Source organism: Carassius carassius, chromosome 26 (genome assembly GCF_963082965.1).
Source record: "Carassius carassius chromosome 26, fCarCar2.1, whole genome shotgun sequence".
NCBI classification, from domain to species: Eukaryota; Metazoa; Chordata; class Actinopteri; order Cypriniformes; family Cyprinidae; genus Carassius; species Carassius carassius.
In genome coordinates this window covers 8260642-8279102 of record NC_081780.1, presented here as the reverse complement: position 1 = coordinate 8279102, position 18461 = coordinate 8260642, and the positions used below count along the sequence as shown (strand labels likewise).

At 36.6% G+C, this 18461-nt stretch overlaps 2 protein-coding genes across 2 annotated transcripts; both read left to right on the top strand.

The window, feature by feature from the left end:
- The first annotated feature begins 75 nt into the window (after window positions 1–75).
- On the top strand, window positions 76–8254 carry helb (helicase (DNA) B). Its single transcript, XM_059510996.1, has 13 exons — window positions 76–385; window positions 1266–1619; window positions 1887–2116; window positions 2214–3266; window positions 3912–4089; window positions 4226–4367; window positions 4536–4672; window positions 5190–5274; window positions 5368–5427; window positions 5581–5815; window positions 5999–6154; window positions 6248–6880; window positions 7339–8254. The coding sequence occupies exons 1-13, from the start codon at window positions 145–147 to the stop codon at window positions 7465–7467; spliced, it is 3633 nt and encodes a 1210-aa protein (XP_059366979.1). The 5' UTR covers window positions 76–144; the 3' UTR covers window positions 7468–8254.
- A 469-nt stretch (window positions 8255–8723) lies between these two features.
- On the top strand, window positions 8724–17482 carry dera (deoxyribose-phosphate aldolase (putative)). The gene is made up of 9 exons (XM_059510994.1): window positions 8724–8883; window positions 9370–9467; window positions 9540–9687; window positions 10530–10625; window positions 10749–10883; window positions 11068–11196; window positions 16717–16829; window positions 16913–17062; window positions 17331–17482. The coding sequence occupies exons 1-9, from the start codon at window positions 8853–8855 to the stop codon at window positions 17385–17387; spliced, it is 957 nt and encodes a 318-aa protein (XP_059366977.1). The 5' UTR covers window positions 8724–8852; the 3' UTR covers window positions 17388–17482.
- The last annotated feature ends 979 nt before the right edge of the window (window positions 17483–18461 follow it).

Sequence of the window (18461 nt, the reverse complement as noted above, 5' to 3'; positions counted from 1 at the left end):
TATATGCCTTATAGTTTTGTTTATTTTTGACTTATTTAGTGAATCCATTGACAGGAAGCTGCAAATAAACTGATCGGACTTTTATTTTGGCGTAATGCGCCAATCTTGACAGTTTACACTGAGTTTACATTCACGAGTCAAGAAATGAACCGCGAACTGTCGAAATCTTCATACATGGCGCTGCAAAGTCCCACCGCTGGACTAAAAACCATAACTGGTTACATTTTACCCGAACGACACGCTGTACAGTCAAACCAAGAAGATGTTTCTGAAAGTGAAGATGAAGAAGAGGAAACACAGCCCGAGTTTCTGGACATGAAAGAGATGGATTCTGTTTCATCTGGGGGAAACATGTTTAAATCTTCCGTGGTAGCGTCAAAAGAAGGTAAAACAACACAACAAACATTTGTTATCCTTTGGTTGTTTAATTGTTAAATGATCAAAAAATAAAAATAAAAAAAATAAACCGTTTTAACAAGTAAACATAGCTGTGGATAGATAATACACAAAATATTTTTTTATTGTTTACATTGCTAGTCACGTAACGTTAACCATGTTTACGTTTTACACGGTTGCAGGTAACATATAGAAACCGTGTTTCTATTGTTTCATTGTAATAAGAAAACAAAGTATCAATGTTTACATATGGACGTTTTTTATGTGTTAAATTGGGGGCAAAAGTATTAACCATAAAACATAAATGTTATACTCTTTGTATTTTGTTTTTGATAATGCCTTTTCCCGTGTACTGTTTATCTTGTATGACATTTTATCACTTTCAGCCATGTTTGCTTAATGTAAATTGTTATTGTAATTTCTTATATTGTAGAATTATTTTATTTCAGAGCTGTAAACCTTTATATTTTGAGTAACCTGTGAACACTGAAACAAGCATGGCACATCACTGACCAGCAAGTAGTGATAGATTTGTTTATTATTTACTTTGTTACAGGTATCCTTTGTTACAGTCTACCTGTTACAAGAAAACAATCATATGTAAAGGTTATTTAGTTACAAAGTCGCCTGTTTACAGTTTTCACTGTTAAAATTAATCTTATTACAGATAATGTTGCTATAAAAAAGCGTTTAGTACAGTCAACATTATGTCTAAATTCTGTTAAAATCAACTTTTCATTTTCTCACTTCTTGAAGATAATGAAGCTTATTTTTAAATGAACTCACTTGTATTATTTTTGTGTATATACATATATTCTTTGTTTAGGGACTAAAATGCCTCATGCATGTATTATCATTTTCTTTTGCAGTTCCATTCATGGCCGGTAATAAGATGTATCAGATTGATGGCCGTTTTCCCCTCCATGACCCCTGGTGGGAGGTCACCTGTACAATTCGCCAAGGCCGGCACAAAAATTTTGTTAGAGGCTTCCCCTCCTACAGACTCCGCACTGATCTGGGAACAGAGGGCCGGTCACTTGTGTCTCTCTTTCTTAAAGCATGTGAGGCAGAACCTGACTTTGTTAACTTTTTTATGGAGTGGTTGCCCAACGACAGACGTGTGGAGCTTGGCAATGTGCTGGACGTCCTGCAGGATTTTGAAGATTCATCTCCTGAGAATAAAGCTGTGGCTAAACAGCTCAAGTCAAATGTCAATCGCTCAGGTTGGAAATGTATATCATGTTTGCTTATATAATTTGTATGAAACACGTGAAGTGATTTTTAGACGAATTATTACATTTAGCAAAAATTCAAAACATGTTTTGTCGTAAAACAAAGACACAGAAGACCCTGGGGACAACCAGACCTGAAGTAACTTTCTAGAGCTTAATCTGATGCCTGAACCTTAAATAGACACTTCTGCATGTATAATAAATATGAAAAAGTGATACTGATATCATAATCATGTCTATGTACTTTAATCAAAACAGCGGCTTGGACACACATTCGAGTTGCCAGCTTGTACCCTGAAATCATGAAATACTTACCGACATTGCTGCCAGGCCAGTTTATGGACATAATAAACAAAGGAAGGATGGAACAAATGCCAGAAACTTCCGAGCGAGATGATTATACTACTACAGAAGGGAGCGATACAAATGTATTGACCAAACTTGAGGAGCTCATTAAAACTGATGTATGGAAGCTGGGCTTCAATTATGTAAGATGACTACTCTGATGGTTTGGTTTGAAATCGTAAGCTTACTTTATTTCCTGCATTGTTTTTTTTAGTGTTTAATATTAATATTTTTCAACAGATCATGTTTAAAGAATTACATCTGGTCCGATGTGAAGCACAAACGGAGGCCTTCAAGCTCTGTCATTTATTTTTGAGTATCCCTGTGCTGCAACGTAATGCCTTGCTGTTGTATACAGAACTGAAAAGACACTGCAGAGCCACTGGTAGCACATACGCTGACCGGGAGCTGCTGGAGAAGAATATATCGAATGAGACGGGACATCTGGGCACCTGGGAAGCTTTAAGTTTCCTTGTGGAGCAGGGGGTGCTTAAAAGAGAAGGTGACAGGGTGGCACTTCGGAACCTCTTCGGCTACGAGAAAGGCATTGCCGAATGCTTGAGAGGCCTTGTTGAGGGAGACCCCTGGAAGATCCACTTGGATGTGAGAGAGGTTCTTCGCGAAGCTCAACTGGATAGATTAAGGGCGAAGGCCCTGGAAAACCACAGTATGACTCTTTCTAAGAAATCTAAGGCTGATGCAAAAACGTCAGTCTCAGAAGCACAAAATGACATTGTTCAGGAGGTTAAGGTTGAGCAGATGGATCTGGCGTTTCCTCAGCCTGGTACTTCAAGCGTGGTCCACCAAAATGGAGCAATTACAACATGTGATTCTTCTCAGTCCTGTGAAATTATAAAGCTCACTATTAAGGAGGAAAGTGTAACTTCAGACTCAGACTCCTCAAATGACTCCACTAACTTTGACATTGATCCCTCAACTATAGAGTTAGACCCCGATCAAGTACGAGCAGCAGAAATGATGTGCGCCAACCCGGTGACTGTGATCAGTGGGAAGGGGGGTTGTGGGAAGACCACAGTGGTCAGCCTGGTGTTTAAGGCGGCCATGGAGCAACAGACAAGTGACAGAGAAGAGGTGCTGAAGGCCTGTGAGGACTTTCAGAATGACTCTCAGGGGTCCAGTAATGGTCTGCTCTCAGATGTTCACAAGGAGAAAAAAGATGAAAGTAGTGACCGTGATGAAAAGCCTGTAGAGGTTCTCCTCACTGCTCCTACAGGAAGAGCTGCTTCACTTCTCACCAAGAGAACTGGTTTCACTGCTTATACTATGCACCAGGTATAGTCTGTGTAACCTAACATAACTTTACATTACATTGAATTTCCTGATATAACCTTACATGACTTAAAAATTACATACAAACATAAGGATTAAAATAATACACTAGATACAACTTTACATGACTTTTAATTTCTTCTGCAACATAACATTTAATAACATAGTGTTATATAAACAATTTTACACAACATAACAATATACACACAAGTTAACATATATTTACACTACATAACATGTCATAACAACTTTACATACAACTTTGTATTTCACAGCTGCATACAATTTTAATGATGTTACATGTCTTAAACTTTACATTATATTACATAAAATGTCATAATATAGTAATACTAATAATAATATAACTTTACTAACTTAAACATAACAAGTTTACATAGTATTTTGCAGCATTATATGCCATAAACATTACGTAAAATATCAGAACTTAATGTTAATTATTGTATTACATTTGTTTTTACAGTGGAACATTGAATTTCATAACATAATGTTACATGTACAGTACATAACGTAATACTACTTAATATTTCTTGATTTTTAAACAGCATTTACATTTAACATGTGTTTCAGTTGCTATAAATACCTTGTATTAGTTACATATATTACACAAAAAAATCCCAATTTTTTTAGGTTTTATGGAGTTTCATGAACACAAAAAAAGATGGAAGTGGAAATCCTGCGGCATGGAAGTTCTCGAAGGTGCGTGTGCTGGTGGTCGACGAGGGGAGCTTGGTGTCTGTTCAGATCCTGCACTCTATTCTCAGCATGCTTACCAAACACGCAGAACTCCAGAAGTTCATCCTTTTGGGTAAAGGCATATTGCATGCATAATACTTTTTTTTAGGGTTTATTTGCAATGCATTTTATTGGCATCATTATTCTATAGCTTAAGTACCTTCTTGTATTACTATTAAACAAGCAAAAACATTTATTTGTCTCTGCAGGTGATGTGAGACAGTTGCCCAGCATTGAGCCTGGAAACACACTGTACGATCTGTTTACAGGTCTCAGGAAGGTCCGGTGGGCCATTGAGATGCGGACCAACCATCGTTCTGAGTCTGAGCTCATCGTCAAAAACGCTGGAGTGTGAGCAGATAGTTTGAATTCTTAAATGTTTTATAGGGTTATATGAATTAATACAATCTTCCTCATTTTAGTTCCTTTTTGGTTCGCAGACTGCTGTGTGTGTGTGTTTGTTTGATATGGACTCAAACCTTTATTAATTATACTGTTGTCATTTCCATAAACTTTCAGCATCTCAGAGATGGGTATAAAAAGACATTACAGTCCTCTGGAGTTTGATGCCACTGTAAACATGATGAGACCTTCCAAAGTGCCATCTGACAAAAGGTTCATTTTTGTCCAAATCTGTGGTGAAAATGATAGATTTGGTAAGTGAGCAATTATGAAATATGTGAACATTTTGGATGTTTTTCAGTGCATTTATTCTTTTTATAACACTTTGTTTTTATAAGCTGGGACTGTAGAATGATGTGTGGTAATTACACTGTGACTGTGCCTCAGAAGCACATCAATTGCTCATGCATCAAAGGTGTGAACCTGACGGCCCGTGCAATCAGAATAACAAAAGAAACACACTTAGATCACATATTGGTTACTGTATGTCTAGCATATTGCAGGTTTTCAAATGATAGTTCCTGAAAACACACTTCCTGTCATCTGTGAATCATTCGACACCTTGGGTTGAGATCAGTCAATCAATCCAGAAGCTAGACAGCCATCTTCAATACATTTCACTCCCCACAAGCACTTCGGTGCAAGTTTATTGCAATTACAATAACAAAAGCTCTTGCCGAACATTATTGGATGTGGTGTAATGTTACAAATTCACTATAATGGGCAAAAAGTCTGTATTTGAAGTTTATTTAATCATATTTTGCTGCATAGACCTCCAGGATGCCATTACATTCTTACTTCAGGAAGGTCCTGGACTGGAGGATCATAAATTATCACAGTTTGTGGCTTTCAGGAGGTAAGACCGATTACACTTTGTCACACTATGCTGAGAATCTTTTTCAGCAAATGTTGTCCCTGAGGCTAAAATTGCTGTTCTTACTCTTCACAGAAAGGACTGCGAGTTGATCAATGAGCTTTGTTGTAAACATTATTCTAATCATATTACAAGGTGTGTGAATAGAAGTTATTCCTTTTCTTATAACTAAATAAGTAGGACACTTACTTTTTTGTTAATATAAACATTTTACATTTTTTTTACAGCTTTATAGGTCATGTTTTTAGCAAATATTTTGGTGTTAATATTCAGTTTCATTCATTTCAGGACTTCCAAAAACAAAATGAACTTTCAACCAAAAGATAAAGTTTGCTGCACTAAGAATGGCTATGTCACAGACCATGAGAAGAAGAACGAAGTAGTGACTTCCTTTGATACTGCCAGAGCTGAACAAAACAGCGCGCGGTCTTCCCATGATGATGCTGGAAATCAGACTCAAAATAAACAGACGAAAGAGAAGAAAAAGCGACTGTGCAATGGGGAAATTTTCTTCATTGAAGCTGTACTGATTATTTATTTAGCAATTTATATATGTTTTCATTTAATAATCCCCAAATTATGGCTGGAGAAATAGAAAAAAGTCTTTTTTAAATTCTTTTTAAATTCTAAATGCTTAGTTTTAAGTAAGTACATGAGTAATTATTGATTAATTTAACTTGCCATTGTTATTGTACATCAATCACAGGATGTGACTAAAGAGGATGAGGAAAACGGACGTAAAATCATGCGCTACCTGACACTAGATGATGACAATGGATGTGTGGTCACTTGTAGCTACAGGGAGCTACAGAGAGAGTGTAAACTGCGCCATGCTTGGGCAAGAACCATTCACACCTTTCAGGTACTGATCCTTTGTGTTAATTTATGGCCCCATTCACAACTGACATCAGCATTTGTTTCAGCTTCATGCAGCTCTTTGTTTTTCTCACTTTAGGGCTCAGAGGCCGAAACAATTGTGTACGTTCTTGGAGACAGCACTGCTCAAAACTGGCAGCACGTATATACTGCAGTAACACGCGGTCAGAAGCGTGTTTATGTGGTGGGTAGAGAGGGTGATCTAGAAGAAGCCATCAAGAGATGGATCATCCCCCGTAACACACGATTGTGCCGCTTCGTCACGAACGTAGTTTCCCAGCAAGGTCCTGAAGTCTTGTTGACTCAGTCTGCCTTCAGTCAGACTCAAATAGAAACTCCTGTGAACCACGGTTTCGGCCCTTCACAGTCCACACCAGTGGCCTCGCAGACCCCTAGTCGCCACCACTCGAAGCTCTCCAGACCTTCATTTGTACACCACCTTTATGAAGATGAAAATGAACGAAGCTATCAAACATCAAACGATATCTGTTTACAAGATGATGTAGCATTCACTCAAACCTACTCTTGGTCGCCTATGGACAGTTGCGATGAGCCAAGCAAAGTGCACAATGAAAATGCATTCGAATTATCCAATCATGTTGATAATGCACCATTGTTAGAAGAGGTCAGCTCTCCCTCAAATGAATGCAGTAGGGGTTCTAAACGGGTTATCCCTTTAGACATCTGCTCTACACCAACTAAACAACCAAAGGTAATGGATGCACTAGAACATCTGGAAATGATCAACAAAAAATGTGTCGTCATGTAACTGTGATTACAAAAATAATAATTTCTAACTGTTTAATAGATGAAGATCTCAATAAGCTTTACTTGCCACATGTACATTGGTGCAGTGACATTATAATTGTGCAATGATGAAAAAATAATGTATTTACACGAATATAATATAAATTACATAAGATGCAGCAAAGCAATGAAATAAAAAGTGCAAACAGTTGTCCATGTATCATCAAACACTCAATTGAATATGCAGAAATAATCATTTTAATTGGATGATGTGTCAGATCTTTGTTTAATATTATAAAATTCATTGCAAATTATTTTCAAAATGTATAATATATAATGTCCATGTGGTATTATTGGAAATGTAAGTCCTATACTGAAGGATTTTGGCTGAATGTGCATAACATTCTGTCATCTTCTCTCCAGCAAACCACTTCAGAAGAGTCTCCGCTGGGCAGCTCAAGACTGAAGCTTCTGTCCATTACCAGTCCCAGCCCCAAATCTGGCAGGCAGCTCTTCCCAGACAATTCATGTTCTCACAGGAAACAGCCTTAGTGTGGTCAGTGCCAAGACCACACGTCGAAGCTGTAAAGAATGTAATTAATGTGGTTTTTTGGGGGGTGGTTTTCAGAGGATTTGGATGAGCACGAGTTGGCGTTTACATAACGATTAATTATGAATAATTTGCTCATTTCAATTTGCTCGTTATCTAAAATAGGACTTTATTGTATAATAATAGTCATAAGAAAAAGAATGCCAAGAATAACAATATCCTGTTATATATTGTGATACTGTGGAAGAAATGTGTGAGTTCCATTTGCTGTCAGACATCCTTAGAAAAGCATTATTTTTAAATCATATGTAACTAACAATTGTGTAAAAGAATGATAAAATCTGTAATTTGCCATTTTACACACCAATACAAGAAAATGTTATCGTATCTAGATCAGATTTGTAATTGAAGCTTTTCCTTGTTTATTACAATGTCATTTTAAATACTTTTATATATTTATCTAATATCTTACTAGCAAACTTGTTAAGGTACAAACATGTTATGCAGGATATTAAAAAAAAAAAAAAAAAAAAACTCCCCTCAGTGTTTATATAATGTAAATCAGAGTTTCTATCTATTAGGGCCAGAGCAATGTTTTGATTCTAGAATGAAGAATTTAGGATTTCTTAACAACGGTAAGGATGTACTTTTAAAATCTCATTAAGGTTTGATTGGTCATTGTATTGTTATTGCCATAATTTCACTTTTTATTTAAATCCTTAAGGATGTGACAGGTTTATTTTAAAAGCTCAGCATGACAGTTGTCTAACAATAAACCTCTTAACAGTAGCATTTTTGTTTATTTAAATTCAAATGCATGCTTGATCTATGTATATGAAATATTCTTGTCCTTTTAACTTCACTTTTTATATATTTTAATATACACATTTTGTATAAATTAAACATTTAAAATTAATTTTAATTTCAAGCTGCATTGGGTACTTAGTGGAAATATTTTACATCTTATTGCACATCAAATACTTTGTTATATTGATTAAAATATTTTTTTATACTTATTTTAATTATGCATATTTTCGCATACATAAAAGAGAATGTCAGTGTCCGATACTCTCTTGTCTGACACTGACTATTATTTCTCTTGTTTAAAATAAGTAGATTAATATAGTATTTCCCTTCAAAAAGAAATACCACTGCTCTAGTGTGATTTTGGACCCTTAACTAACGTTAGTTAAAAAATAAAAAAGAGAAAACGTCATCATTCTACGCCTTACATATATGTGGAATGATTGGCTGAAAGAGTGTCGTGTCAGTGACGAGCGATCCCGGAAGACTCGTATTGTTAAAGCTGTCAGTGTGCATTGATACTACTTTCCAAAATTAAGTAATATTTTCAGTTCATTTCATTCAGTAATTTGAATTAAACATCATGTCCGCTAGAAATCCAGGAATGGAACTTGGTGAGCTGTTTTTTTTCTTTCTATCGTGTTATCATTTTCTCCAAACGAATCGGAGCTTTTACATACCGCTACATTTTCCACGTGATAGTGTGAACATTAGATTAAACGAGGCAGAAAACATGAAAATAAAGTTTATTTTATTTTATTTGTGTAAGTGGTGTAATTTAGTCTATACATCTAACATTTAACATGTAAAGTGCAAAGTATATTCTTGGTGTTATGTGTAGTTAATTTGTAACTCCATCTGCCCGGTTTTAAACTCCCAAATTCAACCTTCTGCTAGTCTTTGTAATTCATTTGAAGTCTTATTTTGGATTTCGTTCTTTCTTCCAAATATACTGTTGATTTTAAACCATTTACAGCTGAAATGCACTTAATGAATCTCACATGCCTTATGTGTCTCATGACTCGCATTGAGAAGAGGGAAATAACAAGACAAAACTGACTTTAAGACCTCTTTTATTATTTATTCTTGCTTTATTTTAGATCTTGGATGGGTTTCGAAAGTCAGAGTCAACACTCAAGCTGTTCTTAAACGAGCTCAGCAGATCCAGGGAAGCAAAGTGGCCAAAAAACAGTGGCAGGTAAATAGTTGACTGTATTTTTGCTTTATGTCAGCGCAAATACATCTTTATTGACCTGCATTGTTATTGTAGGCTGCCTGGCTGCTGAAGGCCGTCACGTGCATTGATCTGACGACACTCGCTGGTGACGATACACCTTCAAATGTCCATCGACTCTGCATGAAGGCCACACAACCGATCCGGCATGATCTGCTAAAGAGCATGGACATGCACGACAAAGGTCTGTCACAAAGGTGCCTCTGTCTGGAGGATTGTTTCATGTCACATCATCCCTCTTGGTGCACTTGAATAACTGATTCCACGTCTCTCTGTTATATTCTGTTACGAAGATCGCAGTTTGCTATAATGTAAAACTATTTTTTTTCTTAAACATAACTAAAATTAATTTAAAACCTAATTTAAATAAAATTACTGTTAGACACATTACTCATAATAATGGATAAATTAATTCAGATATTTAAATCCCCATGCAGATTTACTAGAACTAGTCTTGAAAAACTTATTGAAGCAAAACTAAAAAAATAAAATAACATTTTTTGAATAGATTTATAATGTCACAAAATATTTACATTTCAAAATTTGTTTCCACAAAGAAAAAAAAAATTAAGCAGCAGAAGTTTTCAACATTGATAAAAAAGTTACATAGATAGGGATGTAAATGTTTCTAGAGCAGTTTTTAATTGTTAAACTATTTTATTTTATGAATGTTATATCTTCTATAATATATATATTATATTTGATAGTGTATTTATGGTTGTCAGAATCAATAACATAAGCTTGTCACTGTAGATCTGCCCACAAGAGGGAGACAAAGCTCTTTTCACAGAAGTTGATTTGCTGACGAGATCGGTGACTTACAGTGAACAACTTAAATATTCTACAGTTTCCTAAATAAAACCGTAGTATGCAACATCATAAACAGTAGACATTAACAGGACTTTTAAGAATTTTTCTTTATACGTCAATGCTGATTTTCATTTTTTACAATTGTGTCTTTACATTAAATTAAATTACAATTTTTGCTGATTTGAACACTGTGTGTGTGTGTGTGCGTGATTTCAGGAATCACGACTGCAGCGGTATGTGTGTACCCATCACGGGTGGCTGATGCTGTGAAGTCTCTTAAAGCAGCCAAATCTAGTCTTCCTGTTGCATCTGGTAAGACGTTTGAAACCGCTCATCTTAAAACACGTTTCATTCCTTCTTCAAACAGCTTCCCAGAGAGGGTGCAACTGCATTGTCTCACCTCACAGTCTCTTTTGCTCATTCTCTTTGCTTCAGTGGCAACTGGTTTTCCTGCTGGACAAACTCCATTGAAGACCCGTCTTGAGGAGGTTCAGATGGCCGTGGAAGATGGTGCTACAGAGATCGATATTGTCATAAACCGGACTTTGGCACTCACTGGGCAGTGGACAGGTGTGTGTAAGCAGAGCGCTAAAGGAATTCCTTCTTAAACAAGCCTGTTGCTCTTGGTTTACGCTGCTTTCTTTCAGACTGAGCAGCTGACATTGGCCATAACCATCAGCATGGTTTTCCTTAGTTCTTGTGTGATATTTTTTTAAACCAACAACCTGTTGAGAGTTAATTTTTGTCGTCTCAGCTCTCTACGATGAGATCCGGCAGTTCAGAGAGGCCTGTGGAGACGCCCATATGAAGACCATCCTGGCCGTGGGAGAGCTGGGAACCTTCACAAACGTCTACAAGGCCAGTCTGGTGTCCATGATGGCAGGTGAGAACATTAAGCATAGATATCAGAGGTGCAATTTAGTTTTAAATTGCAGAAATGGGATTTCTGTTGGAAACTGCTTGCAGCTGTGCAGCCTTGAATCAATAATAAATAAAAGTCTAGATTATTTTACATGATAATTTTTAAGTCATTGTCAAGGAAGGTTTTCAAACCGTTTACTTCTTAACAGGACATTGATGTGAACACAGGTGTCAAATGTACGACTGTGTCATATCTTGTACCATGAGCATTTTGCATCATTGCCTTTCGAGCTTGATTTGCTTCAGTGGTATTAATATTCCTTATTGCAAAATATATGTAAATGTCAGAGGGCATAAATTATTATTATTATTATTATATATTTTTTTATTTAGATAATTTAAATTATGGTTATTATTCATTCATTCAGTTGTTTTACATGACTTATTTTTGGACACGTTTTTCAAATGTTAAAAATAATAAATAATTTATATTTTTATTATAAAAATACTTACTCTTTAAATAATAGGCTTCTGTCAAACTATTTGATAAGGATTTCTTTTGAGGAATTAATTTAACTTTGAATTATTTTAATAATCCCCTCCACCCATATTATATCAGGACAGTTGTCATCCTGATATTAACTTTATGCCTTTAAAAAAATCAATATTTATTTTAGTTTTTTTTTTTTACATCACATCACATTGATATTTTTAATTACAAATTTAGTTATTATAAATATATAGTTATTAAAGCATTTATTTTAACATATGTAATTATGTAACAATTTATTGTAAAATAGAACATTAATTTATTATCCAATATTGTGTAATTAAGACATCATTTTTTTTCTGTCAAAAATGTATGCATGCATGTTTTTATTTATGCATGTATTTAGTTATATTGTACAGTTTCATTTGTTTCCCTTTTGTCATGAAAATGCACAAATACTGTTGAGTGCCTGTATAGTAACAGCATTCACCAGCAGGGACCAACTGAACAAGTTAACCTGTTAAATCTGACCTCCTGGTATGATCGAAACTAACAGGGATGCTTGCCTTAGCAAGTTTGATCTTTTGCCCACAGGGTGGCGCGATTGCTCATTCTTTCTGCACTTTGCCATCCAGATGTCCAAACACACACACACACACACACACACACACACACACACACACACACACACACACACACACACAGAGCAGGCCAGTGACTGTATGCTTAAATAGCCATTGCACATTAAGCCGATTACTGTACCCAATTGTCAGCGGCTCTGATAGGGATCGTTATTAAAATGCATTGCTTTTGTCGCCGCGCTCATTCCTTAATCTCCCCTTGTTCCTATGAATTGCATATGAGGTTTCTGAAATTGAATGATAATTTCACCTATTAATCTGCGACGCCGGAGCTATTTTACTCCCACGCTCTCCGGCAGTGTCCCCCCGCACCGCCGCAAATGAATAGAGCTTCATTACTGTCGCCCGCGTTTAATAACCGTTATCCATTATCATGTAATTAAGACTCCCCAGAACGAATCTCAAGGATTATGTCAGTTTGAGGGAGAGGGTGAGCAATAGAGTGAAAGAGTGTCGGAGGAAAGGGGAAGGGGTGGAAAAAAGAGTGGAAAAACACATAGAAAGTATCTTTAATGAACTGGAAAATGTTCATCTTGTTCTGTGTGGTAATGAACAGTCATTAGACACGAGGAAGGGCAGGCGGGACTCGGGTGCTGGGGGTAAGAGCTGGTCCACAGTTTGTGGTTCATCCATTAGAAGCGTCATTTTATCTTCTATTTTTATCGGAACGCTGATAAACCGTAATTGGCTATGAAGGAGAGGAAGGGAGAAATGAAAGCTCTTATTGATGAACGAACGCACACCCTCTGCGCCCTCTCGACGGGACCATATGTTCTTGTCTAGCCTCCTCTGCCCTCGCGACTAATGTCCTGTCGGGGTGCAAAAAACTGACGCCTCTCCGAAGTGCTTGAATGGAGGTGCTAAAAATGTGCAGGACTTTCTATTTTCAGAGCTTGTTGAAATGTGAACTTTGACCTGTCAGTCTGAACCAGGGATCAGCAACCTTTTCGGCATGACGTGCCATTTTTTTATTTTTATGGTTAACCACTGTGCCAAGTGTGCACAGCCCCCCCCCCCCCCACCCCGATATAATTCTGTATTTAAACGGTACATACACAAATTTTTATTATACGATAAAAAAAAGTTTTTTTAACGTTTAATCAACGTTAATGCACTGCTTTAATTGATGAACGTGCACACACAGACACACACAACACACACCACTCGCACACAGAGATCTGAGATCGTGCTGTGCAAAAAGTAGCATTCAGAAGCTCATAAACCTATGAGTGTTGTCACGCTACTTTTATTAATCGATACTGAATCGCTACATTATATTTCTCAACAACAAAGGGGCAAAATCGCTTCATTGTCTGCAGAGAGAGACAATTTACCCCCCCCCCCCCACTTTCTTTCTCTCAAAATGGCCATATTTCAGAAAATTTTTCATCACTGGATATAGCTTTAGGTCATTTAACATTTCTATGGTAAAACGTATTATTAAAAGTTGACTAATGTTAATTGATTTGCAGCTTCATCTTACCTCACTCTCTTTAACGTTAAACTGACGCTTCACGCTCTGCTTCTGTGAACAGTAAACCCCGCCTACTTTGATCTGATTGGCCATCTCAGTCATTTTGACATTGACGAGTGCTGTTAGACCGAGGCTTTGATCTGAAGCACCTAGTATGTGCAGTGTTTGCACGTGCATCCATGCAAGTTAATTCTCACACTTTAATAGTATTTGTAGCTCCTAACAGGCTGTGTGACTATGAGAAGTTATTACATCAAACTGTACGTCATTATACAGTTTTCCTTATTGCTTGCGTGCCAGCGATTATCCCTCTGCGTGCCACTGTTGGCACGCGTGCCGTAGGTTGCCAACCCCTGACAAAAACAAGTGTCAGATGGAAGTTTTTGGGGGTTGTTAACGAAGTGAGAGTCAGAATGACTAACCGGTTTGACCTGTAGTATGCAGATGCAGTCTGACAATTAAAAACATGTTGTTTTCATTGAAATCTTTCAGTCTTTGCACTCTTGTCAATTTTGAAGATCTTAATATAATTTTCAAGAAAGTTTTAGCTTGATGGAAATATCATGTGGTGTAATCCTCAAGTAAAAATAAATATCTTATTTCTTTACAATTTAAATACATGTGATTGAATGATTCTTAAAGGGATAGTTCACCCAAAATGAAAATTATGTCATTAATGACTCACCCTCATGTCGTTCCAAACCCGTGAGACCTCCGTTCATCTTCCGACCACAGTTTAAGATATTTTAGATTTAGTCCGAGAGCTTTCTGTCCCTCCATTGAAAATCTATGTACGGTATACTGTCCATGTCCAGAAAGGTAATAAAAACATCATCAAAGTAGTCCATGTGACATCAGAGAGTCAGTTAGAATTTGTTGAAGCATCGAAAATACATTTTGGTCCAAAAATAACAAAAACTACGACTTCATTCAGCATTGTCTTCTCTTCTGGGTCTGTTGTGAGCGCGTTCAAGTGTAGTGATATCCGGTTCGTGAATGAATCATTCAATTTAACTGGATCTTCTTGAACCAGTTCACCAAATCGAACTGAATCGTTTTAAACGGTTCCAGTCTCCAATAAGCATTAATCCACAAATGACTTGAGCTGTTACCTTTTTTAATGTGGCTGACACTCCCTCTGAGTTCAAACAAACCAATATCTTGGGAGTAATTCATGTACTCAAACAGTACACTGACTGAACTGCTGTGAAGAGAGAACTGAAGATGAACACTGAGCCGAGTCAGATAATGAACGAAAGATTGACTCGTTCTCGAGTCAAGAACCGTTTCTGTCAGACGCGTCCGATTCGAGAACCGAGGAGCTGATATTACAGACCGACACACAGAGCGTCTGAACCGAACTGATTCTTTTGGTGATTGATTCTGAACTATTCTGTGCTAATGTTATGATCGCGGATAAACCGAAGGCTTGAATGAAGGGCAATCATCGTCAATGACGTCATTACGTCGAGTGCAAAAGAACTGGTGAACCGTTTTCTTCAACCGGTTTATTGAATCGAACCGAACTTCCCATCACTACTGGTGATCCGAAAACCGATGCAACCGGTTCTTGACTCGTGAACGAGTCAATCTTTCGTTCGTTATCTGGCTCGGCTCGGTGTTCATCTTCACAGCAGTTCAGTCAGTGTACTGTTTGAGTAAATGAATTACTCCGGGATATTGGTTTATTTTAACTCAGCTGGTGTCAGCTGCGTTAAAAAAATTCACAGCTTAAGACATTTGTGGATTAATGCTTATTGGAGACGTGAACCATTTCAAACGATTCAGTTCGATTCAGTGAACTAGTTCAAGAAGATCCAGTTAAATCAAATGATTCGTTCGCTAACCGGATATCACTACACTTGAACGCGCTCACAACAGACCCGGAAAAGAAGACAATGCTGAATAAAGTAATAGTTTTTTGTTATTTTTGGACCAAAATGTATTTTCGATGCTTCAACAAATTCTAACTGACCCTCTGATGTCACATGGACTACTTTGAAGATGTTTTTCTTACCTTTCTGGACATGGACAGTATACTGTACACACAGTTTCAATGGAGGGACTGAAAGCTCTCGGACTAAATCTAAAATATCTTAAACTGTGTTCCGAAGATGAACGGAATTCTTATGGGTTTGGAATGACAATGAGGGTGAGTCATTAATGATATAATTTTAATTTTTGGGTGAATTATCCCTTTAATGATTTTGTTCAAAAAGGTTTTTACAAATAATCTTAAAGGGGCAAAATCATTCACAGTATGGTTAGTTGCAAAAAATTTACCTCAAAATGTGATACATGACCAAATTTTTTTCTAAATCTACAACTAATGTTTTTTTTTATCTCAAGATTTGAATAACTTAATTTTAATTTGCTTAGATAATTCATACAGTATTTGAATACTTGAACTTGAATAGATGTGAGTGTATTTCTTAATGATTATGTTCAAAAAAGGTTTTTAAAGGTATTTTTTAAGGTCATATATCATAATTCGAGGTACCTATTGTTTTTTGAGAGAGCCATCACATGACACTAACCATACTGTGACAGATTCATAAAAGGTCAAATTATTTGATATCAAGACTTGTTGACCATTATATATATATATATATATATATATATATATATATATATATATATATATATATATATAGACACACACACACACACACACACACGTGCGTTTTATTTTATTAAATATTATTATTATTACTTTAAAGGGCTTTCTCTTTGAGATTTAAATAATTTATGTGTTATGTAAATGTAATATATGTATATGTTTGATCATTATTATTTATTTAAATAAAGCTAGATAGATAGATAGATAGATATAGACATAAATATACATCTAGAAATTAGAATAATTGTCTACATTGGTTTTGGCCTAAATAATCATAGTCAAAAGGTTTTGTGTCTCCTGTATTTTGTAACCACTAGGATCCGACTTCATCAAAACTTCAACTGGCAAGGAGTCCGTCAATGCCACTTACCCCGTTGCCATAGTAATGGTGCGGGCCATCCGTGACTACTACTTAAGGACAGGCTATAAGGTAAACGACTCATTGAATCTCCAAATCACCTTCTTTTCCATAAATCATCCAGCCTGTTGACTGATGCATTCGTTGTTCCTCAGGTGGGTTTCAAGCCCGCGGGAGGCATCCGTACAGCGCAGGAGTCTCTGGTGTGGCTGACCCTAATGAAGGAAGAGCTTGGAGACGAGTGGCTCAGTCCTCACCTTTTCCGACTGGGAGCGAGTAGCCTGTTAGCTGACATCGAACGGCAGGTAATTAAACCAACACTGTGTTTCACACTCTCAGAGCCACTCTATTCTGGCTTCAGGTGTGATAAACTGATAATTACCACCCATTAAGGATGGAAACAGACACTATTCAGGGAGTGCAGAGTCGTGACCCTGGTATGCTGTGATGAATAGGATCTAGATTATTCCTTTTATTTATGTATTAGAATAAATGTAACTGCTTTTGACAAAGCTTTTATCAGTTTAGATAGATTTGCTGAATTATTATTAATCTGTCTTTTTATTATTACAGATTTACCATTACGTGACTGGACGCTATCCTGCATATCATGAACTCCCTATGGCCTGAATCTGTGCAAAATCATGGGAGATTTGAACCAATGAAAACTGTTCAGATCAGCCAGTGACGTGATGGAAAGAAGTCATATCTGTTTATGAGGTCAATTATAAGTTATAATTATAAGTCACCCAAAAATGAAAATTCTATCATTTTTTCAGCTGTTCGAAAAATGTATTTCTTTTGTTGAACACAAGATATTTTGAAGAATGTTGTTAACCAAATAGTTGATGGTAGATATTGACTTCCATTGTGTGGAAAAAAAAATACTATGGAAGTGAATGGGTACCGTCAAGTGGCTACCAGCATTCTTCAGAATATCTTTTTAACAATGGAAGAAAGTAATTCACACAAGTTTGGAACAAGTTGAAGGTGAGTAAATGATGACAAAATTTTTATTTTTGAGTGAACTATCCCTTTAAATGAAGTCCAGTATCTATCATAAACTAAGAATACATTTTATTCTAATGTGAAAACTTGATGTGAATGTCTATTTCAAGTGATCTTGTATAATAATTAAAACCCAAGAACATATCTGGATTTCTGGATGACATGGTGCAACCTGAACCATCAGAAGTAAAAGTGCTCACTTTACGTCAGTGCAAAGGCCTCTTGCATCACTTTCTCACATCTACGATTCCCAGCAGTTGTTCCTCAGACAAGTGTACAGATCTCGTAAGCTTCAACTGGGGTTACGCTAGCACTGTCCGAGGCTGATGTTATTTGACTTCCGCTGAGCTAATTTCATTAATCAAGCGCTGGATGTCAGAAGTGTGTGTTTGGGATTAATTAAGAGGGGTTAAGAGAGTTTAAATTATCAGATAAAGCTGCGTGCCAGTTAGAGCTTTGTTTGAAGATGGAGAACTTTCTTTTTCTTCTCTCTCTTTCTTCTTTAATTAAGAGATCTCGGGCCATGCCCTTGACTGGGATGGAGGATAAATGACCGAATTAATTGTGGAATGGGGAATGAGCCGAGAGGTGAGAGTAGAGCAGGATGGAAACTTCTGTAAATTCAGTCTGAAAACTGGAGCACAAATAGATTTGTATTCACAGAGAAGCGATAAAAGCAATTATCTATCTATCTAT